General features: G+C 36.0%; 1 protein-coding gene across 10 annotated transcripts in view; it reads right to left on the reverse strand.

Annotated features, from left to right (window-relative positions):
- Kdm6a (lysine demethylase 6A) overlaps positions 1-24854 on the reverse strand; it is a 171835-nt gene that overhangs the window by 90388 nt on the left and 56593 nt on the right. For all 10 annotated transcript variants that reach the window (XM_048336734.1, XM_048336731.1, XM_048336735.1 and 7 more), the window contains exons 5-6: positions 13452-13510; positions 4620-4740 (exon numbers count right to left, since the gene is read on the reverse strand). In XM_048336734.1, the coding sequence (XP_048192691.1) occupies positions 4620-4740; positions 13452-13510 (180 nt within the window). The remainder of the gene's footprint in view (positions 1-4619; positions 4741-13451; positions 13511-24854) is intronic.

Genomic DNA, 24854 nt, shown 5'->3' on the forward strand with positions numbered 1-24854 from the left:
CAAGCTCGAAGTGAGTGGAAGAACACCATCCAAGTACTTCAGAATAACAATTTACAACCTCGGATCAAATATCCAGAGAAACTGGAATTCACATTCGAGGGGAAAAGCAGATCTTTCCACACCAAAGAGGAGCTAAAGGAGTATGTGAATAAAAAACCAGCCATACAGCGAATATTAAGAGGGGAACCCCACCCAACAGAGATTGTAAAAGACACACAGACAGAATCAGAAAGAAACTTCAATAGCCAAAGTCCAGCAGAAAGACCAGCTCACTAAAGATAAGAAAAGAAAAAAAAAAAAAAAAGAGGAAAAACCAGCCCAACATGAAAATGGAAGGAGAAAAAAACACCCTTATCCTTGATCTCTTTAAATATAAATGGTTTAAACTCCCCGATAAAGAGGAGCAGACTGGCAGAATGGATTTGCAAACAAAAAGTTGACATCTGCTGTCTACAAGAGACCCGCCTTACAGCAAGGGACAAAAACAGGCTTCGAATGAAAGGATGGAGCAAGATCTACCAAGCAAATGCACCCACCAAAACAGCAGGTGTAGCCATTCTGATCTCAGACAAGCTGGACTTCTCATTAAAATCAACTCAAAAAGACAAAGAAGGACACTACATATTAATACAAGGAAAAATCCAGAATCAAGAAATCACGGTGATAAATGTATACTCACCGAACAAAAGAGGCCCTACATATGTCAAGCAAATTCTCACAGAATTACAGAGCAAGATAGATGCAAACACAATCATAGTGGGTGACTTTAATACTCCTCTCTCTCCAAGAGACAGATCCAACACCCAGAGGATTAGTAAGGGAGCTGAGGACCTAAATAACACCATTTCCCAAATGGATCTAACACACCTATATAGAACCTTCCACCCTACAAGAGACCCAATATACCTTCTTTTCAGCAGCCCATGGATCATATTCCAAAATAGACCACGTCATAGCCCACACAAAGAACCTCAGCAAATACAAAAGTATTGACATCATCCCATGTATTATATCTGATCACAGTGGATTAAAGGTAACCCTCAACAACAAAGGATACCACAGAGGCTATACACACTCTTGGAGGCTAAACCCCACGCTGCTATCCAACACTTGGGCCACAGACCAAATTAAAGATGAAATCAACGAATTCATAAGCCACAATGACAAAGAAAACACATCACAAAGAAATCTATGGGACACAGCTAAGGCAGTACTGAGGGGCAAGATCATTGCACTCAGCACCCACATTAAAAGAATGGAAGCAGAGCAGGTGAATACCCTCACGATGAAACTAAAACAACTGGAGAAACAAGAAATGACAGAATCTAAAATGACTAGGAAGGGAGAGATCACAAAGATTAAAGAAGAGATAAATCTGATTGAAAATAGAAAGACCATTCAACAAATAAATAAGACTAAAAGCTGGTTCTTTGAGAAAATAAACAAAATTGACAGACCCCTTGCAAGACTTACAAAAAAAAGAAGAGAAGAGACTCATATACGTAAAATCAGGGACTCCACCGGAAAAATTACAACAAGTACACACGATATTCAAACAATCATAAGGAGCTATTTCCAAAACCTCTACTCAGCAAAAAACAATAATTTTACAGAAATGGATCAATTCTTAGAGAAGTACAAACTGCCCAAACTGAACCAAGAAGAAATAAATCAACTAAATAAACCAATAACTTACAGTGAGATACAGGAGGTAATCAAGAACCTCCCTACTAAGAAAAGCCCAGGCCCAGATGGATTCACCAACGAATTCTACAAAACCTTTAGTGTGGACCTAATACCAATACTCCTCAAACTCTTCCACGAAATAGAAACAGAGGGAGAAATCCCAAACTCATTCTATGAAGCTAATATCATACTCAATCCCAAACCAGGCAAAGATCCAACAAAAAAAGAGAACTACAGACCAATATCACTACTGAACACAGACGCAAAGCTCCTCAATAAAATATTAGCTAACAGGATCTAGAAACTGATCAAGAAAATCATACATCATGACCAAGTAGGCTCCATCCCTCAGTCACAAGGATGGTTCAACATCAGTAAATCAATCAACATAATTCACCACATAAACAGACCTAAAATTAAGAATTACATTGTTATCTCAGTCGATGCCCAAAAAGCCTTTGACAAAATACAACATCCATACTTATTAAAAGCTTTGGAGAGAACAGGAATAGATGGAACATTCCTCAAAACAATAAAAGCCATATACAACAGACCAACTGCTAATATCATATTAAATGGAGAGAAACTTAAATCATTCCCCCTAAATTCAGGAACAAGACAAGGATGCCCACTCTCCCCACTTCTGTTCAACATAGTGCTGGAATCCCTAGCCATAGCAATAAGGCAAGAGGAGGACATCAAAGGGATCCACATCGGCAAGGAAGAAATCAAGTTATCCCTATTAGCAGACGACATGATCTTATATCTGAAGGACCCAAAAAACTCAGTCCCCAAACTCCTACACCTAATAAACCAATTTGGCAAATTAGCAGGATACAAAATCAATCCACAAAAGTCAGCAGCTTTTCTGTACACCAGCAATAGACAAACAGAAAAGGAAATTATGGAAACAATTCCATTTACAGTAGCCAAAAAAAAGAATAAAGTACCTAGGGATCAACTTAACCAAGGACGTGACGGACCTATTCAATGAAAACTACAAAAATCTAATAAGGGAAATCAAAGAAGACACAAGGAGATGGAAAGACCTCCCATGCTCATGGGTAGCAGAATCAATATAGTGAAAATGGCCATATTGCCCAAATTGTTATACAAATTCAATGCAATACCTATCAAAATCCCAGCCACATTCTTCACTGAAATAGAGAAACCAATCCACAAATTCATATGGAACAGCAAAAAACCTAGAATAGCCAAAGCAATTCTAGGCAAAAAAAAATAGTGCAGGAGGTATCACAATACCAGACTTCAAGCTCTACTACAAGGCCATCATAACAAAATCAGCATGGTATTGGTATAAAAACAGATCAGAAGACCAATGGATTAGAATTGATGACCCAGAAATAAAACCGCACTCTTACAGCCAACTGATATTCGACAAAGGAGCTAAAGACATACAATGGAATAAACATAGCCTCTTCAACTACTGGTGCTGGGAGAACTGGGCAGCCATATGCAGAAAACTCAAAGTAGACCCAAGCCTATCACCATGCACCAAGATCAACTCAAAATGGATCAAGGACCTCAACATCAGACCTGAATCCTTGAAACTACTGAAAGACAGAATATGAAAGACGCTAGAACTTATAGGCACAGGAAGGAACTTCCTGAATAGAGTCCCAGGGGCACAACAAATAGGGGAAAGACTCGACAAATGGGACTACTACAAATTAAAAAGTTTCTGCACAGCTAAGCACATAGCCACCAAAATAGAAAGACAGCCAACGATATGGGAAAGGATATTTACCAGCACAGCAACAGACAAAGGCCTGATATCGGTCATCTACAGAGAACTCAAAAAACTAAGCCCCTCCAAGCCCAATAAACCTATTAGGAAATGGGCAAAAGAGCTAAAGAGAGACTTCACAAGAGAAGATATAAAAATGGCAAAGAAACACATGAGGAAATGCTCAACATCCCTGGTAGTAAAGGAAATGCAAATAAAAACAACCCTGAGATACCACCTCACCCCAGTTAGAATGGCCTGTACTCTGAACTCAGGCAACAACAAATGCTGGAGGGGATGCGGGGAAAGAGGAACCCTTCTCCATTGTTGGTGGGAGTGCAAATTAGTACAACCACTTTGGAGAACAGTATGGAGGTTTCTCAAAAAGCTCAATATAGACCTACCCTATGACCCAGCCATACCACTCCTAGGCATCTATCCTAAACAGCAAAACCCAAGATATCAAAAAGACATTTGTACTTTCATGTTTATCGCGGCACAATTCACAATAGCCAAAATATGGAAACAACCCAGATGCCCCTCCACAGACGAATGGATCCAAAAAATATGGTACTTATACACAATGGAATACTACATAGCGATTAGGAATAGTGAAATACTGTTATTCGCAGGGAAATGGTCAGAACTCGAACAAATAATGTTGAGCGAGACAAGCGTAGAACACAGAAAACAAAGGGGCATGATCTCCCTGATATATGACTGTTAACAAAGGGAGACGGAGAGATAGTAGAGACCAAGTCTGTGAATACTGTATATGTTCTTGATACATTGTATATTGCATATATGTCTACCTGACCTAGACAAGGGATAGAAAAACAGGTCATAAGATATCACAAGAAATGTACACACTGCCCTACTATGTAATTGCACCCTTTTTGCACAACACCTTGTAAAAAAAACTTATGTTCAATCAATCAATCAATCAATAAATAAATAAATAGAACAAAAGTAACCAGTTACCTCATAAGTGTCAGTGTCATATAACTACCTTGTATCCTAAAAATCAAACTTTTATATCGTTCAGCCATAGCTGATAAGCAATCACATCATCTCAATTTTCAAATTCTCTTTTAAGATAAATTACAGTATCTCAATGTTCTAATATTTAATAACAAAAAAGAAATAAAACATTGCAATTTCAAAAAAGAAAAAACCAACAACCTACCTTTAAACTAGACTCATAATCTGTGTTCACTTTGAACATAAGCCCAAGTCGTAAATGAATTTCCTTGGCTCGACAAAAGCTGGGATCAACATAAAGCACCTCCTGAAATGCTTTGATTGCCCTGAAAGAATAAAACAGACATAACTTTTTAACACATGCAAGAATTTTTTTTGCTAGTACAATAAAACGTATTTTATATAATACAGTTTTAAGTCAAATGTCATAAAAGTGATGTGAATGTGTGTTGAGAACAACTGCAAAAGAGCTTTTGTGGCCTATGTAATTAAATGTATAATTTAATGTCATATAAAGAGGAAAGAAAGATCAGTTAAATTTAAATTATTTAACCAGAGACTGTTTACGTTTAAAAAAGCATCTCTAAGTAGCTAATTTGACTACTTCTGGAATTTCAGGCGAGGGGGTTAGGGCATATAGGAAGGTTTTTTGTTGTTGTTTTTGTTTTGTTTTTTTGCCGGTCCTGGGATTTGGGACCCAGGGCACTCACTGTCCCTGGCTTCTTTTTCTTTTTGCTCAAAGTTAGCACTCTAGCTCTTAAGTCGCAGCATAATTTTTGGCTTTTTCTATGTATGCGGTGCTGGGTAATAGAACCCAGGGCTTCATGCACAGAGGCAAGCACTGTACCACTAGGCCATATTCCCAGCCCATATAGGAAGTTTTTAAAGGAGAAAAGATTCATTCTAGCATGTTTTATTCTTTAAAACTTCATATTTTGTCTTTCATGTTTAAGTTTACAAATCAGCTGAATTTTATCTTTCATATTGCATGAAGTAGTTTTTTTATTTTCCATACTAAGAGCCAAACGTATATGGAACATATGTAGAAAAGATCACCCTAACTCCTCAGCTCTACAGTACTACCTTCTTTGTTTCTACATCAGAAGTATACATTCATGTGGGTTTCTGGGTGTATTTTTTTTAACCCCACTGTACATGCCTATCTTTGGTCAAATTCACATTGTATTTCTTTATGAAAAGATTTTAATTACTAGTGGGCCAAATTGTGAGATACACTTTTCACAGAATACATTCTTACATTGCTGTTTTGATCATGTTACCTACTAAAAATTGAATACTGAAGTAGTGACAAATTGTCTACTTTAAAATTTAAGTTATAATATCAGCTATAATAGCATCTCAGATATCATTTCAATTACTCCATAAGATTTAAAAGCATAGTCCAAGTGTAAACTAATATATTCATTGTATAGCTTTATAACTAGTACTAGCCCTACAGATCTTAAAGGTGGCTATTTTAAATCTTAGATTCCTTCAAAGTAAAAAGTCATTTATATAAGTTCAAACTATCATATCACAAAACCAATCAAAATACTTCATGTCTTTAGTAACTTCATACTGATGGATTTATGCATTGTTGACTTCAAAAAATGTATAGTCATATATATATATACACACACACACACACACACACACACACACACACACACATTTATCATAAAATTAGGAATCTTTAAAAGGGGGTGGACAGTAAGTCTGTCATGATACCTTTATAGCTGGTTTTGAGAGTACTTAACTTTCTTCCTGAAGAAGAGATTGATATCTGTCTGTTTCTTACATATGTGTGTATGTGTGCATGCATGTGTAGACTTTGAGGTGAAGTACAGGTAGGGTCAAAGATCTCACAAGAAAGAAATAGGGCAAATTATCATTGTAATTCAAAGATGTCATAGTATTATTATTGCTCTCAATCAATGTACCCACATTTGGAGAGAAGATAACAAATGTTTATAGGTTGGAGGCATTAAAAAGGTTAGGATTTGAAAGAGCTCAGTGATCAAGCCTAGCATGCACAAGGCCCTGGATTTGATCCCCAGCATCGTCAAAAAAAAGAAGAAAAAAAAAAAAAGAAAGAAAAAAAAAAGTGGGCTGGGAATGTGGCTTACTGGTAAAATGCTTGCCTACTATGCATTAAGCCCTGGGTTTGATTCCTCAGTATGACAGAAACAGAAAACCCCATAAGTGGCGCTGTGGCTCAATTGGTAGAGTGCTAGCCTTGAGCCAAAGAAGCTCAGGGACAGCCCTCGGGCCCTGAGTTCAAGCCCCAGGACGGGGGGGGGGGGGGGGGGGGGAGATTAAAAAAGCAAGGTAATAACTGTAGCAATAAATTAAGCCAACTACAACATATGATATGGCTGGGAAACAGTTTGCAAAATATGTTGGAAGCTTCTTGAATGCTTGCTGGCAATGTTTCATTTTCTTCACCAAAATAATGATCTTACGAATTTTTTAAAGGCATAAAATATACATTTATGACATGGCTATATTTTAGGCATATTTTGTAGTAATAAAATTTGTAGAAAGTGTGTCACAAAGTTTCTATTCCACTTTTTCCCTCACATAGTATGTGTGGGTATCTTATTCCATGAAGACTTTTAGTCTTCTACTTGGTTCACAATGTCACAGAGGTGCAAAGAAATATGTGTTTACTTTAACATATTGTATATCAACACAGTAGGAGAAAGGTGGACACTCATGATCTTGAATGTGGTGTATTTTCATTCCAGCTCCCCTCACAATCTGTTATTATCCTTCAAGATTCACCACCCCAATTCAGTATCAACTTTTTTTTTTCAGCTTAGTGTTAACCAGCAATTTCGTTCTTTCCACACTGAAATCTAACAGAGTTCATTTTCTTTCAAATCTTTTCCCCATCTTTCTCACCTATGTGCATATTCAGCTGGGGTGCAGGGAGGGAAAAAAAAGGAGGAAAGAGGTATAAGTATAAAGGTAGAGGTAACAGCCTGCTTTGCTCTGCTACATGACTGAAACTGGTGGTTCAATTTCAGAAGTAATGATTAACAGTTCTGTGGACACAGGATGTGCATAGAGATAGCTACAGTGTAATAATTCACACTGTTTTGGGCTCAAAAAATGTGTAACTTTAAAACATTGAATGAAACTATTTTACATGAACTAGATTTTATCTGAAAGTAGGTAGGATTTTTGCTATGCTGTAACTGTCATATATTCTGGTATCTGAGGCGAGGTGGCTGCTCTTTTTTTAACGAGACATGGATTGTGTCTCAACAGAAACTGAGTGAACATTTCAGAATTACTGCTGTATGTAAAAATGAATGAATGAATGAATGAATGAATGAATGAATGAATGAATGTAGAGGTAATTCAGTACCATTCCAGAGTATGTCTTTATTTTGGTTGCCATATTAGTGCATTTATGTCTCACAAAACACATTCAGCCAGAGCATATTTTCTGTAGCACAAACTAGACTAAATCACCAAAACCCATTAATTTCTGCTGGTCTCAGAATTCTGACAGAATTTTGGAATATGAGAAATAACTACCACAAACTATAAAATACTTTTATAATACAATGCCTAGAAAGGTTACAGTTCTGCAAGTTAAAAGCACATTCTCTATTGTAATAAAGTGGACAATATTGTGTATATTATTACATTAATTATAATCTAAGCGCTTTTAATTCGATGAAGTTATCTCTACATATTTTTAATTTAATAACTTTTCACTTCATGCTTGCCATTATGAATGAATTTTAAAAGAAAACTAAAACCTGTGAGGGTGCTGAATATATTTTAAAATGGTGATTTTTAATAAAATTTCTATTTAAACATTCCTTTAAAATTACAGTAAAAAATATTTACAAAATGTCCTGAGCATAGTAGTAGCACAATAAGAAACAGCAGCAAAAAATGTTTAAGTTGGGCTATTAAGTCTGGAGGGGCTGGGAATATGGCCTAGTGGTAGAGTGCTTGCCTCATATACATGAAATGAAACCTTGGGTTTGATTCCTCAGCACCACATATGTAGAAAAAGCCAGAAGTGGTGCTGTGGCTCAAGTGGTAGAGCAAAAGGAAGCCAGGGACATGAGGGGCAAGGAAACACACAACAAATTATGTATTCCACACTTTCTTTTTAGATTAAATGATCAGAAAGATTTGATGAAATAATCACAGGTAAGATTTTTAAAGGTAGAGATGGGAAGATCAAACCATAAATGGCATGAACAGAGTCACAGAAATAAAAAGATGCTAAAGAAATATTTGGAAAAATGTTAATATAGTATACTAACACCAAGAATATATGTAAGATAGCAGTGAGCGAGAAGGATCATTTGAGGTTGAATCAGAAAGAACCTTAAATATAAGGCTTAGAAAGATCATACACTAAATAATAATTTATACTGACATTTGGTAATATATTACATCTTTCCACTCTTTTCCCCTCTTTAGATAGCTTCATTTCAGCACTCCCGACAGCTGGATACTTTCTCCCTTCTCTTATTGCAAGATTTACATTTTTAGTCATTTTTCCCCCCACTAAAGCTTAATTAGCCAAAGCCCTTCCAAATTCTCTTTGGCAATATTTGTGTCACAACTAGGTAAAACTTTTGTCAGAATTGCTTTTTTTTTGGCCAGTCCTGGGCCTTGGACTCAGGGCCTGAGCACTGTCCCTGGCTTCTTCCCGCTCAAGGCTAGCACTCCGCCACTTGAGCCACAGCGCCGCTTCTGGCCATTTTCTGTATATGTGGTGCTGGGGAATCGAACCTAGGGCCTCGTGTATCCGAGGCAGGCACTCTTGCCACTAGGCTATATCCCCAGCCCACTCAGAATTGCTTTTGTTAATTAAATTGCTAGCTTTTTCAAAACAAAAGCACACATAATAAATTCAACACAGGTCACTACCAACTGCTTTGTTGCAATGGAAATACAATAAAGATTAAACTCGCAAGTTAAAGCATGTTTGTCTTATGATAGCTCAAAAGTAAGCTAAATAGTATGTTTTGATTCGACTCAGGATCAATCACAGTATATTAGTTTTGCACTACTTTCTTTAATTCTATCAAAAAGCTTTAAAGCCAGACACCTGTGGCTCACACCTATACTCTCATCTGCTCAGGAGGCTGACATGTGAGGACCACATTTCAAAGCCAGCCCAGGTAGAAAAGTATTAGGCTCTTATCTCCAATTAATCATCAAAATGGAACTGTGGTTAAAGTAATAAAACACAAAACAGCTAAGGGACACGACTCAGACCTTGGGTTCAAGCTCCAGTACTAGCACCCAAACCAAAACAAGTACATACAAATAAAACTTTTAAGTTTATCACTAAAGTACTATTATTTTCCCTTACTGCACCCAAATCAAAGGAGCAGAAATTCCTACACATAATTGATACAGTGCTACAGAAATACATCTGAAAAATTTATTAGTAATCCTTTAACATTTCTACTTTTCTGAGCTCATCTCTAATGTATTCCCCCCTAATTCTCTCTGGCATCAATGTAATAATGATCACTACATTTCCTGGGAATTAAATTTGGGAACCTAATTTCCAAACTCTTATGCCTATAGCACAAAATTATGTATCTCTTGCATCAGCCAAGACAGACCATGCTGATATTGATCTCAATGGGAAGAAAATAAAATGTAATAGAGATAGATATAGAGACAGTTTGGGGGAAAGAAATATTTAAGGATACTACTGTGAGTTATACTGAGAATACTTTTTTTCAGGCATTCAAGCACTTCCCTTTTCTCTGTACATATTTCTTCTCATCTCACTGTAAGATACTGGTTTCCTACTAAAGACAAAGATCAGTTCAAAGTTCAGTTTACCCCTAGAAATTCACCACCTTCATGAGTAAGAGCATAGGGCTTACGGGCATGCAAATAAAGTAATCACTTTGTAGGGACCAGTTTCTAGCTCTCTGATTTTACCATGTGTTTCTAATGTTTTTCTCCTTCTGGACTTACTCCCTCCCCTCTTTGGTCCCAGATTACTACGTGGGATAAAAATATTGCTGAGTAAATTCAATGAGTTTGCAATGGTTGATTAATGTACTTCTTCCTGCAATGAACTCCTCTAAGAGGCTGAAAGAGAAAATGGGGAAATATAGAATTGAAATGACTTTGAAACGGACCAATAAAGCCAACTCCAAAAGAAAAAGTAGGTGGTATAATCTAACAAGAAGTTAATAAAGGGTTTGGATGTAGCTCAGTGGCAAAGCGCTTGCCTAGCAAGTACAACGTCCTGGGTTCGATCTCCAGTACCCAAAAGAAAAAGTTAATAAAGCCACTCTTAATACATTCAGTCATCATCACCAACCTGAACATGATCATAAACTATTTAATACCATCAAACGGCAACAGACACCATTAAATTATTTATGTGCCACATATAATACTCTGCATCCTCCAAAGCAGACAGATCCTCAAAAAGATACCATTCCCTTCTTTAAATAACTTTAAGATTTCAAGAAATCTCAAAGCATTTGTTTGGCAACTAAAACTCTCCTAACCCCAGCAATCAGTGGGTATCATCATACAAAACACAAAGGTTTTAACCTAAACAAGTTCCAATCAATTCAGACTGTAAAATTCTACCTAATAACTATCCTATGGTTTTAAATTTTGTGTCTATTCAAAAATAATAGCAAGACATGTTAAAGCAGAAATGAGACAGAAATGAAGGAACATTTGATAAGAGAAAATACACAGCCAGTGTATTCATAGACAAGTTGTGAGATATAGTATTTGGGGAAACAGTTATAGAATGAAAAGACAAGATAGGAGAAAATGGTGGTGCCCAAGACAAGATCAGCAGAGCACAGGAAATTTATTAGTTCAGACATTACACTGTCTTCTTATAATTTTGTTTCATTTCTTAGGTCAACTGAAGGTGACAGAATATGTACATAAGGAATACAATAATTTTCCAGCTATGAGACCCATACCTTGAAATAGTCACATATTTATTAAAGCAATGAAAATTTGAAACTGATAACAGCTTTACCTCATTACTAATTTTGTTATTATCTCCAACAAAGAGGGAGGTACATGAGTTACCACAGGGATATGAAAACTGGCCAGTATGAAGTATGCATATCCTTTCCTAAATAGTAAAAGTCTGTGTTTTGGTTTTAATTAAACTTGTTCTAACAGACTATAAAGATTGCATCAATGTGCCCAAGAGAGTAAGTATAAATATCAGCTAAAAAATAAACTAACCATCTACTAATCTCAAGTACAATAGAAAAAGTATTTGGTTGGAGAATCTAAATGTAAGTCTGCTCTGTCACTAAACTAAGCAATTATGTAATTCTGAGCATACCCATCCTCTTTTCCCACCTAATATTTGTAAGGCCCACCCCCAGGAGGGCTCCATGCAGATAGCCCCCACCTGTTTAAGTCTGTGCCCAGTACCTGTGTTACCTAGGTAACTGGCACACCTGGAGGCAGTTACCGCCTCCGTCTCTGAGGTCATATCCAATCCACCTGGCCATATCTCCTGCCTTTCCCAATGTAATCTGGCTCAACGAGTCCCTGCTCTCTTTCCCTTTCACCTTTTCTCTCCTACTCTCTCTTGCCCTCTATATCCCCATACCTCCATCTTGTATATGCTGGCCAGCAGTTTGCTCTCCCCTCAATAAACTGCTTTCTGCCTGAACCATGTGGCAGGTTTCCTTTCCAGAAAATATTACAATATTAAGGGGATTAAAAAAACTATATCATCTTTAGGATCATTTCTAATTCTAAAAGATTCGAATTTCAAATTCTGTCTTCAAGCATAGATTCTAAAAATCTGTAGGATTTCAGAAATAATCAGTGGTTGAAAATATAATATACTAGATATGAAGTTAGAAAATTTGAGATTGTTGTAAAGCAAGAAATAATTCAAGAAAAAAAACTACAAAGCTTTTTCATAAGGATCAATCACATCTTTGTAAAGTTTACCAAAAACAGAAGTGTTCTGAATGATTATAATATTTTCGAGGTGCACAGGTATTCTCCAACAATGCACTGTTATCCACATATGATCAAAAGAAAACAGGATCAAAAGCTCAGAGGGAAGAAAAAAAGTCCTAATAAGAAAAGCTATCTATGCCTAAAATTTCATCTTTAGTAAAACCATATCAAATTGCTTCCTTCAAATGCATATGAAATGTTCTGCTAAAAAATCTTTGGCAAAACACCATCATCTTCCTATGGACTATCAAGAGCACACAGCTTAGATTTCTGGAGCATAAAAGGGATTTGGACAAGTTTGGATACATTTTTTGAAGACCTAATGGGCTTTACAATTTATACAATGTATAGTTTCTCATTTGACCATCAGAGCTCTTAAAAAAAAAAAGCAAAAACACTACTTACTGCAATGTACTAAAAAGTAGTCCTGGGGTTATTTAATTCAAGATAAAACTAAGTAGCAGTGCTACAACCAAAATATCAATTTTCCAATTTAAATTCTGAGTTCAATCTATTAAAGGTCACTTTGGTAAATAGAAAAAATGGCACACAGGCCATAACCCATACTTTATAGATATTATATATTATCATATAATTAATTTCCAGCTCTGAAATGTTACCATGATTGTTATTTTATAGAAGAGAGAACTGAAGAATTTTTAATTTGTTGCCTAGTTACTAGAAAATAGTGCTTATAGAAGTCAGGAAGGGTAAAAATACTAGTCATCTAGGCATCAGAAAGTTTATATGCTGATGTTGAGATCTGAAATCGAAGTCACTTTTCAATGCAGAAATTGATGGAGAAATTCCAAAAAGCTTTCTAATCTCAGCCCTCTATGACCAGAATCATCTGCCAAAGTCTTTGAAGAACAGAAAAAAAACTAATCAAAAAGGGTAGATACTTCTAAAGGAACAATCCAAACATTTTAACATTATTGAAAAGTGTAGAATTACTGACATTAAAATATTGTTTATCACACACACAACAGAAGATGAAAACCAAAGAAACTAAAACAAACAATTTCATGGAAACAAGGGACGTTGTTAGCTTTATATTATGTTAACTTACCACTGAAATGCATTGTAATGGAAGTAGACCAAACCAAGACCATATAAAAAGGCAGCATTCTATAAAGAAAAAGGGGGGAAGGAAAGAGATGCTTAGGAAAAGCATTTATAAACAATGCATGTTTCTAATATACAATATGGCATCCAATATTTTTAATGTTTAAAACTCAATTAAGCATTACAATATATTTTTAAACAGCAAAATAATATTCTAAGTCAGCAGATAGTCAACTTGTAGAGATATTCTGGTTTCTATTTAATCAAAGTAGCCCTGAAATTTAAAAATCATTAACAAAATTCAATTGACATATTTAAAATGAAAATATTTTTCAGGAATAAGAAAATGTTCAGACAAGACTACCCTAGTCTCGAATTCTAATAGTTGCTCCTCTCCTCTCCCCGCCTACCCATTCCCTCTGTTCTTGAACTGTTTTCATATTCAATATTTCCAGGAAGAAAATCTGAATTTAACAGAAATGCACAATATATACCTAGAAAACAAGAACAAGTGGTTTTGGGTGTTTGTTTTTAAACTCATATGCCAAACAAAATAAAACCTAGAGGGTTACATTTTGGTCTTCAACTATTACTGATTCCTCTTCAGTATAAAACAAATGTCAACACTTATCCTGACACATTTCATCTCTAGACACCAAACAGTAACTAGCTTCCTAGACTATTTTTCCCCCCAAAGGACAAGTATTTGTGAATCTACTGTATGTTATGCAAATAATCAACCCAACCTATTTTCATAGACCTTTAATTTTCTTCAATTTTCACACTAATCTTTGGGATTCAACCTCTAAAATTCTAAACTTCTCAAATACTTTAAAAAAAATCAACTATTAATACTGTCCTTGTCATATTGTCTTAAAATGTTTCCCAAGTAGATTCTGAAACAAAGTAGTTTATTGGAATATTGTTCTAGGAAAACATCTGTAAAGGCATAGAAGTCAGGCAAGAAAGAAGACAATGAGGAAAGCATTATGGAGCCAATTATGGCTGCAGACAACTGGAATTCTATCACAATGGGGATCTCTGCGAACAGTGAGAGACATACCTGAGAGACATCTAGCCATAGATGTGAGGGAACTAGAACACTTAATCTGACAATTATTTTCAATCACAGATTGGAAAAAAAGAATTAGTGATATTTGTAGATAAAAATGAAAACAGGTGGGTGATATCTTTTTGGAGCATGTGATCATTTTTTAATCACAGAATTTGTTCTGGCATTCTACTGTGTACTTCTTTTTAAAATATAAGTACCTTGGGCTGGGAATGAGGCCTAGTGATAGAGTGCTTGCCTAGCATGCATGAAGCCCTGGGTTCGATTCCTCAGGATCACATATACAGAAAAGGCCAGAAGTGGCACTGTGGCTCAAGTGGTAGAGTGCTAGCCTTGAGCAAAAAGAAGCCAGAGACAGTGCTCAGGCCCTGAGTTCAAGCCCTAGGACTGGCGAGAGAGAGAGAGAGAGAGAGAGAGATACACATACATACATACATACATACATACATACATACATACATACATACATACATAGATCCCTAAAAACAAACAAGATAAAATGTTAATGATTAATTTTGCTAAATTATCATTATCCAAAATTTTCTAAATTAGATTATATGACAAGAATATTTACAAATTGAGGTGGTCATGAAGGTCTCAGACAATTGGTATTTAGAAACTTAATCATAACTTTTTGTTTCATAACTAGTTTTAATAAAGAGCCTTCATTTACTATTCTAGCCCCTGATGCGATTTGAGCATTTACTACTCGGTGCCAAGGACAACACTCAAAGATTGAGCAAGCCCAAATGAATGAAATATACTTCCCCTACTCTTAAGAAGTATGTAGCCTAGGGCATAGGGAGGGAAGCATGAATACTTAGAATGTAGTAGTAGTTTATTTACAGACGTGAAATATTCACCTAGGAAGTCAAGATTCTGAAAGACAATTGACTTCTTGGAGGCAGCAGCAATGACTGAGTAACAAATAACAACCCAGAAAGGCTGAGGAGTGGGGGGTGGGGGGTAAGGGGGGTATAGAGGTAGCTGTTGATTAGCGGTCATTTCTACTTTCAGGACACATTCTACATTCTCTCAACACCCTTATTTTGTTTACATTTCATTCTTCTCTAAGAAATCACTTTCTAACTGCTCAATTTGGTATTAGTGCAACGTATCCATTATTGTGCAATAAATAAGAGACTTATTTTTGTGCATAATTGTAATGTTATATATTTAAAAATTTTAACAACCCTATGAAGTGGTGACAGAAATAAAGAAAATGTGGCAGAGAGAGGAAGTAATGGGTTTAAAAGAATAGATACTAAGTAGCAGACACCGGAAATGAATCTGGGTCAGCCTCCAGAGCTAACCTTTAACTACATTTTTATCATTATGTATTAACTAATTCTACTTCATCAAACCAAATCCACAAAGACAGGAATGTTAGTCATCTATATATTCCCTGTTACTATGTAGCACTGTGTGCTTCAATAAAGCACATACCCAAAGATTTACTAAATCCAATCACTCTGCATTTAAACCTGTGTGCTTAATGACCCAATGTTAGTATAAGGCATGGATGGCTCTATATACTAACTAGGAGTCCAGCTTCATTTTGTAGTAATTGTAAACAAAATGATTCAAATATTAGTGAGTACTTCTTGAGTGATAACAGAGTTGTGGACAGTAAAGACAGTATTAACAAGGATCAAACCACAGTACCCCAAATATATAATCTTGAAACACGGAATGAACATTTAAGCTGAATGAATTTGAGAAATAGCTCATGTGTAAAGGATTTTCTGACAGTCCCTATCCTTCTCCAATGAAGAAGATGCTAAAATCCACATTTGAGAGGTTTCTTCCTTATGCCTACCTCTCTGAAGATGAAATGACACTGAGAGGAATTTGAACTAGCAGAACTACATTATCCTAGCAAAGTGAAGGCTTGCACTTTCCATCAAACCTAGCATAAAAACACTTGGGTTTACTCTCTTTAGGTTTTCCCTATGAAAACCCTCATGTTGCATAAAACTTATATAACATAACATAACATAATGTTATAAGCTTCTCTCTCCCCCTCTTTTTTTGGCGGGGGGGGGGGGGGGGGTGGTTGTGGCCACGCGGCTTGAACTGTGGGCCTGGGCGCTGTCTCTGAGCTCTTCACCTCAAGGCTAGCACTCTACCACTTGAGCCACAGCACCATACCTGGTTTTCTGGTTGTTAACTGGAGATAAGAGTCTCCTGTGATCCTCAGATCTCAGCCTCCTGAGTAGCTAGGATTACAGGCAGGAACCAACCACACCAAGTGGCTTTTCTGTGATTAATCATTCTCTTATTACAGAGGGCCCCACCAATGAACCTAAGAAAAAGTATTCTTCCTTGTCTATGATAGAAATATAATTGACTAACTTCTATCTTCCATGAATTTAACATCTGATAGCAAAAGAATATATATAGTGTCTACTGGTATAGGTCAAGATACAAATACTGAACAGCTTTAGAAGCATAATCAGGACTAAGAAAAGAGATTAGCATAGTACTTTGGTACTAGTACTCTCTAAAGCTTGTGCTCTTGACTGTTTTTTGGTGGAGCCTTTACTGTATCATATGTCCTTCAGCTTTACCACAGACTATGAGTCAATACATACTTGTATGTTTTATGCATTGTTGCCTTCTCTGTAAGGTTACCAATATAGGTATATTTATTGGGTACCGTGTTTCAAAAGAGCTGAATTTCATTACACTTCCTATGAATAGTGGCTCTTTCTTCTTTATCCAATTTCAACTCCACTTAACATTTCATTGACAAACGGCTTCTCTAATAATTTTTTTTGGTCCAAACTTATTTTTCAGACTTTATAATTCCCCTTTACTTGCACTAAATGGCTTTGTGCCATTCTTTTCTGGATTCTTTGCTCAGGCCTTCACACAGGAAAACAAAACAAAAGAAAATAAAAACCACAAACAAAACTTTCTGGCACAACACATTGCCAGCAATTAGAACATGTATGCTCTAACCATGTTTCCAACTACAGATTTAATGCTTTGTCCATCTGAACTCATCACTTGCTATTTACTGTGGTTATAACTCCCTCAGTTTGAAGTACAAAAAAAATTTTTTTTAACTAATAGCAATTTATTTTCCCTTCATCAGAATTTGATAGCTAGAGATCTGTTCTTACCATAGACTTTGACAACGTCAGCATCGGATTTTGTTTGTTGTTACCTTATTAAACTAAGAGCCTTTACCTTTTCTCTCAAAGCAATCACTTTATGGTTTTTTCTGCATTTTCAAATTTCCAATGTAACTACTACTCATTATTTAATAGAGTAACTTGAAAACAGGCACTATACTCCTGAGTTAAGTGACCTGATAACCCAAAGCACTACTCAGTGATTAATAGGCAAGTAGTATATACAATGGGAATAAACTAGACAGAGATACATCATGCCCCCACCAAGCAAGAACATGGCACAAAATTCCATCATGTTCCCCAAAACAGTAAGCAGTTGAAAACACAGCCATTATTTCTAAAATTTTCCACTTAGTATTTTCAGATATCAGGTGACTTTAAGTTCCTGAAACCACAGAAAGCAAACAAAACTGCAGACAAAAAGGCAACTGTACTCCTACCTCAATGCAAATACTTAATGGTAAATTTCTTAACACTGGGCATAATAACTCACTGCTATAAGTTACTTGGAGAAGAATATAAGCTCATTGGTAGAAAGATGTCAGGTTTGAAGCCAGCCTAGGCAAAGTTGGCAAGATGCTATTAATTAAAATAAATAAATAAAGGGCTTAGGGCATGGCTCAGGTGGGTGGAGCTCTTAGCTCTTATACTACAGTAAAGCTATTGTAATAAAGGATGTGCCTCAGGCTGGGAATGTGGCTTAGGGGTAGAGTGCTTGCCTTGGATGCATGAAGCCCTGGGTTTGATTCCTCAGCACCACATAAACAGAAAAGGCGGGAGGCAAAAAGAAGCCAGGAACAGTGCTCAGGCCCTGAGTCCCAAGCCACAGGAGTGGCAAAAATAAAAGTGTGTGTGTGTGTGTGTGTGTGTGTGTGTGTGTGTGAGTAGTTCACCAATATAGCTCAGGCCTCTCTAGCTGGAAAGAAACAATCAATAAACAAATAACTCTTACATTCCTCAATCCTCTATGTTGCATTAATCAGGGCTCTGGGCTGTACAATTTCCAGGTATGATAGGAGGGGCATTACAAGACACTTGCAGCTGGGTACTGGTGGGGCTCATGCCTGGAATCTTAGCTATTCAGGGGGCTGAGATCTGAAGATCACAGTTCAAAGCCAGCCCAGGCAGGAAAATCTGTGAGACACTTATTTCTAATTAACCATCAGAAATTTGTAAGTAGCACTGTTGCTCAAAGTGGTAGAGTTCTAGCCTAGAGTGAAAAGGCTCAGGGACAGTGCCCGGGCCCTGAGTTCAAGCTCCACAACTAAAAAAGGCACTTGCAAGCTTTATTCTTCTCCTCCTGAAGAGAAAGGGTTATAGAAAACAAAAAAAAAATTTAAAGGGTACTGGGGGAGAGGCAATACCCTTCTTCAGGTCTATTTCCAAATTGAAGGGAAGGGCACTGAATGTTCTGCTTCCATTTTCATAAAAATATCTAAATAAAAATGAATTGAAAAAAGTATGTTACGCAAATAGTGAAAACAAGGTGAAATATATTAGTGTATGCTTGTAACCCCAGATATTAGATAGTCTGAGGCAGAGAGATTGAGTTTGAGGTGAGCTTGGGTGACCCAATGAAGGGAGGGGAGGACAGGAAAAGGAGGAAACAATAGTAACCTTAGATCCTCTCTTCCAAAGGTTTTAAAATTGATAAAATCCCATGGAAGGCACTGTTGGTTGGCTGATTGATATCCTTTGTTCTTGGCCAGTTTCAGTGACAAAAACATGGTGATGTGACATAATTCTAATCACTAAATAAAAGCAGGTTTTTACTATGTGATCTCTAGAAAAGCTGTTTTTCTAGTGAAAAGGGCTCCTTTTTTATCCCCCCTTCTTCTAATGGCATGTAATAATCACTAGAGCACTGAAGGGACTAATTGCACAATAAAATGTTATGAAAATTACCTTGATCAGAAAACATCTGAAGTAGTTACCCAAACTCACACAAACACCCAACCACTTGTAGGAAGTTTACAGATTGGGAAAAGACTGACCCTTAACACTAGGAAAAAGGAATTCAGCTGTCCATTCACATCAAAAAGCCCAATAAGGAAAATCGAAACTATGGAAACAATAGATAGTGGCTGTCAGGGGCAAGAGAGAGAATAAGTTAGACTGTAAGAATCGGATATTGATGAAAATGAACTAAACAACTCATGGGTCAGGATGGGAACGAGGGAATGAAAGTCTAAGAGGGAACAGATGTTACTAAACAAAAGGAAAGTAATGTACATGTCACCCAAAATGGAAAAATAATTGTTTCTTTGTTAAAAGTTCATAGTCTTCATAAGCTACATAGGGTAGAGTGATCATTTTCGTCATTGTGAAGGTTAAAATGTGTACTGTGAAATACATGTAGTAACAAACTCAATTAAAAAAATTAAGACTGTAAGATTGTTATGTCAGTGAAAATACTCTTTGTAAGACTATAAGGGCAGTGGCTACATATTGTAATACATTTTTCCAAGCCAGTAAGATGTACAACACAAGAGTACACCCTGATGTAAACCATGGACTTTGAGTGATAAAGCTATGTCAGGGCAGGTTCACAGATGGGAGTAAAATTCTCTTGGGGGATGTTTACTATTAAGGAGGATATGCAAGTGTAGGATAAGAAGAATGGAGAGATCTTCTATCTTCACTTTTCTCTAAGCCTAAATCTGGTCTAAAACAAATATAGCTGAACAGAAGCTTCAGTACTTACCTACTTAATTAAGCCCTAAACCACCACCACCTCCTTGTTGATAAATAAAACCTTTATTTCTGATTATTCAGTTCTTCATCAAAACAACTCTCCTGTACAGGATTTTTCCCCCCTCGGTTAATCTATTGTTAGTTAATTTGCAGACTCTCAACTCCTAGACCCAAGTTGGACAAGAAAACAATACTTCTATTCAATGGTGGAAAACATTAACGCTATGTGAAACTCAGATCAGACAAGTGCAGGCATGGTAGTCATGGATATGTCATGATTTTAAAGGAAAACAAGCTTTAGAGACCACAGTAGACACTGCCTCCCTTTGAGAGGCAAAGTTAGTTTTGTTGTTTTTGTGATTTGATCACAAAAGCTCAGGAACAGCACCAGGCCCTGAGTTTAAGGAAAGAGGGGAAAGGGGAAATTTTACTCTCCTGGTCTCCTTTGCCTGTTTAGACACCAACTTTTTTTTCCAAGTTAACTGATGCCTTGAGAATGTTGAAATATTAATTATAGTTCTGCCTTCTCTTTGACTTCTAACTATTTTCAAGCTATGAAGCACTTCAAGACTGATATATTTAAATAATATATTTCTAAATTCAAAAATATGAATTTGAAATAGGAGAACCTTGAGTTTTTTCATTATATTTTTCTCCTGAACATCTCCAACATTATTCATAATCTGATACCACTGCAACATTAACCAAAAAATAAAGCTACACCAGATAAAGCCTTCTTAAGCAGGCTCAATTTAAGAAAACAGGCCAGTACAAATTTCAGAGCTGATGTTTTTGTTTTGTTTTTTGCCAGTCCTGGGGTTTGAACTCAGGGCCTGAACACTGTCCCTGACTTCTTTTTGCTCAAGGCTAGCACTCTACCACTTGAGCCACAGCGCCACTTCTGGCTTTTTCTATATATGTGGTGCTGAGGAATCGAACCCAGGGCTTCATGTATAAGAGGTGAGCACTTTACCACTGAGCCATATTCCCAGCCCAGAGCTGATGTTTTTTAAATAAAAATATAGCATTAGGCCTTGAAGTGTGACTCCACAGTATTACCTGCCTAGCAGAATAAATTCAAACCATGAACACACACTCTCTCTCTCTCTCTCTCTCTCTCTCTCAAACTGAATCAAGAACTCAAATAATATTGTTTCAACCTTTCCAGTGAATCCGTTTTAAGGACAAAAAAAGTATAATTTGTACACCAACATACAATTAGCACACCAAAACTAATTTCTAACAAGTTTTGAGTTCTTGAAATACTGCATTACGTTCAGCAGCTGAGACAAATTAATTTTTAACTTAACTGTATCAAAGCCATTTATAACAGTAGGTTTTGAATTTAATAAACTTTGTTTTTACTGTTTTGCTAATTAGCAAAGCTGTACTAGCAAATATTTTAATCAATGTACTAAGGTATACATACTGTATGACTTATAACAAGCGAATTTTTACTCAAAAAGACTATTCTTCATCTGTCCGTGTCTCCACAACATTTAACTGATAGTTCTATTTAGACAAGCATTACTGCCATAATTCAAAATTTTAAAATGGTTAAAAAATGAATGAAAAAATGGGTTTTATTTGAAAATTCATAATTATTAATAAACATGCAACAAACCATTTAAGAAATTACAAAAGGTAAAAATGAGTCAGTGCCAACCTATGTTGGCATTGTGCTGTATATCCTTACAATCCTTTTATAACAGCACTGATATTGTGTTTGCGCTTTCTGATTCTATCTTTATGCTCAATACCATAAATCCTAACAGTGATCTATAAATTCTTCCATCTCATTTATAATGAGTTTAGGTTTTGTTATTGTTTCTTAAATTATTTTGCAACTTCTACATGAAATATAGAAAAATTATTAAGATTTATTTATCAGTAGGTTAATTTAGAGAATAGTATTTATTGGTATCATTAATCCATTAATGATTGCATGTTTAATCATAACAGTTACAAGAAGGCTGTGAAGTGGGTTTTTTAAAGTATGTCAGTGAAAAGAAATATACTCTTTAAAAAAAAGAAATATACTCTTTACCTGTCTTATATAATTGTAACCCCTCTGTACATCACATTTATAAGAAGAATCTTTAAAAAATTAAAAAGTATGCCAGTGGTGGGTCACTAATAAAATTTACCAGAAAAGATTACTTTTCTGTCCTAAATACTGAAACCGGGATGGGGGGTGGGGGTGGGGAAAGGTCACATAACCTGCTGAAAAAAGGAAATCACAAACAGGAAAGAGCCAAATTCTGTCCATCCACATCTGATTGTCATCTTTATGACTCAAAAAATGGAGCAGGAGGTCAGGCGCGGGTGGCTCATGCTTGCAATCCTAGCTACTCAGGAGACTGAGATATAACAGGACAAAATTTTATTAGCACCACACTCTAACCAACTGAGCTAACCGGCCAGCTGGAGGACAAAATTTTAAAAAGAGATAATACACAAAGTTAATGCAAGAAGGATGGGAGGACTACATTAATATCCAATAAAACATAAGTCACGGAAAAAAGGATTGCCAGAGGTATTTTACAATGACAAAAAGGTCAACTGATTTGCTATATATAATCAGAAAGGTGAATGTGTCTAATAAAAAAGCTTTTATGATATACTGAAGGAAAAAACAATAAAATTATCAACATTTGTAGAAAAATGGTAACTCTCAGCAAATACTGTATCAGCTCTCCCCTCAAAAAAGCAAAAGTTACAATTTTATAAATCATTATTAACTACTTTCCTATTATTTATGGGCAATTTGATCAAATGTAAATGATGTAACAGAGTCAATAAAGACAGTATATTTAAAAATATGCTGCATAAGTGAAATCAAATTGAAAAAAACATTAATTATGATATATAAAATATTCAAATATTTTGAAATTATACAACATAACCCCATGTAAATACCCCAGTACAAAAGTATAAAAGATTCTGAAATAATGAACAATAATATGAACACATAGAACACTAAAACTTACAAGATAGTGCAAAAGCAATACAACCTTTAAATGCAGGTTTCAAGGGGAACAGATATGAAATCAGTAATGTAAGTCTCCAACAAAACACAAAATAAGCATCAGAACACAATAATTAAGTAGGGAATCAATAAAATATAAATCCCAAAGATAATAGAGGAGGAAAAAGATCAATGGAACAAAAATTCTGATCTTCTAAGTACAATAAAATTGACAAACCTCTAGATATTGGTCAAGAAAAGAAGACTAAATTACCATTATCAGAGGAGAAAGAGACACATCACTACATAGTTAAATAGTTATCAAAGGAATAGTATATCAGAAGTAAACAACAAATCTGATAATTACAGGAAATACACAAATTCCTTGAAAGACAAAAGTGATCACAACTGATGTGATAAGTTACAAAAAAATCTAGTGCTTTATCTATTGAATTACTTTTTTATTGTCAAGATAATGTATGGAGGAGTTACAGTTACATACCTAAAGTAGTGAATACATATACTTTTCTTATCATACTTGTTACCCCCTTCTTCATTTTTCTCCCTCCTTCCTTCCATCCTCCCAACCCACCCATCCTTGCTTTCTTCATTTAAAAAAAAAAAAAAACTTCCCCTTGATGAACACTGTTAATCTAGTCTACAATGATTACTAACAATAAAACAACTCCTTCCAGATTTGGTGATATATGTACATTTCTTTCCTTTTGCTTAGTGTAACTGGTTCCTTCTTTTTCTCTCATTTCTTCTCTCCTCTCCACTGCCCTGAGTTGCTTAGTTTGTTCTTTTTTTTTTTCTTATTTATTGTCAAAGTAATGTACAGAGAGGTTTTAGTTTCATACGTTAGGCCTTGGCTTGTACTGTTTTTTAACTCTTCCCTCATCTCCCCTGCCCCTCCCCTTCTCCCTCTTTCCCCATGAGTTGTTCATTTGGTTTACATCAAATGGTTTTGCAAGTATTGCTTTTGGAGTCCTTTTTTTTATCCTTTGTCTCTCGATTTTGATATTTCCTTTCACTTCCCTAGTTCTAATACCAGTATATACCGTTTCCAGTGTACTCAGATAAGATACAGTGACAGTGCGGGTACAACCACAGGAAGTGGGTACAGGAGGATCATCAACAATAGTTTGTTCTTATCAGTGTCCATTGCAGCTGTTGGGCCCCTCCTACTGTATCGCCCCTCCCCTCCATTTTCTACTCATTTTGTGCCCTCCTCCTAGCTTATATTAAATTACGTTTTTCCTAAAATAAAAGTCCACCTTTCTGGTCACTGGTAATTCACACCTGTAAGCCTAACTACTCAGGAGACTGTGGCTTCAGTGGTAGAGCATTAACATTGAACACAAAGAAGCTAAGGATGGTGCTCAAGCCCCAAGGTTCAAGCCCCAGAACTGGCAAAATAATAATAATAATAAAATAAAAATAGACATATTAATGGTAAGGCTTAATTGGTATATTCTGGAAGGTAAGGGATTTAATAACAACCCTACACATGTTCTACTATAGTTTGAATAG

This window comes from Perognathus longimembris, chromosome 28 (assembly GCF_023159225.1).
Source record: "Perognathus longimembris pacificus isolate PPM17 chromosome 28, ASM2315922v1, whole genome shotgun sequence".
NCBI classification, from domain to species: domain Eukaryota; kingdom Metazoa; phylum Chordata; class Mammalia; order Rodentia; family Heteromyidae; genus Perognathus; species Perognathus longimembris.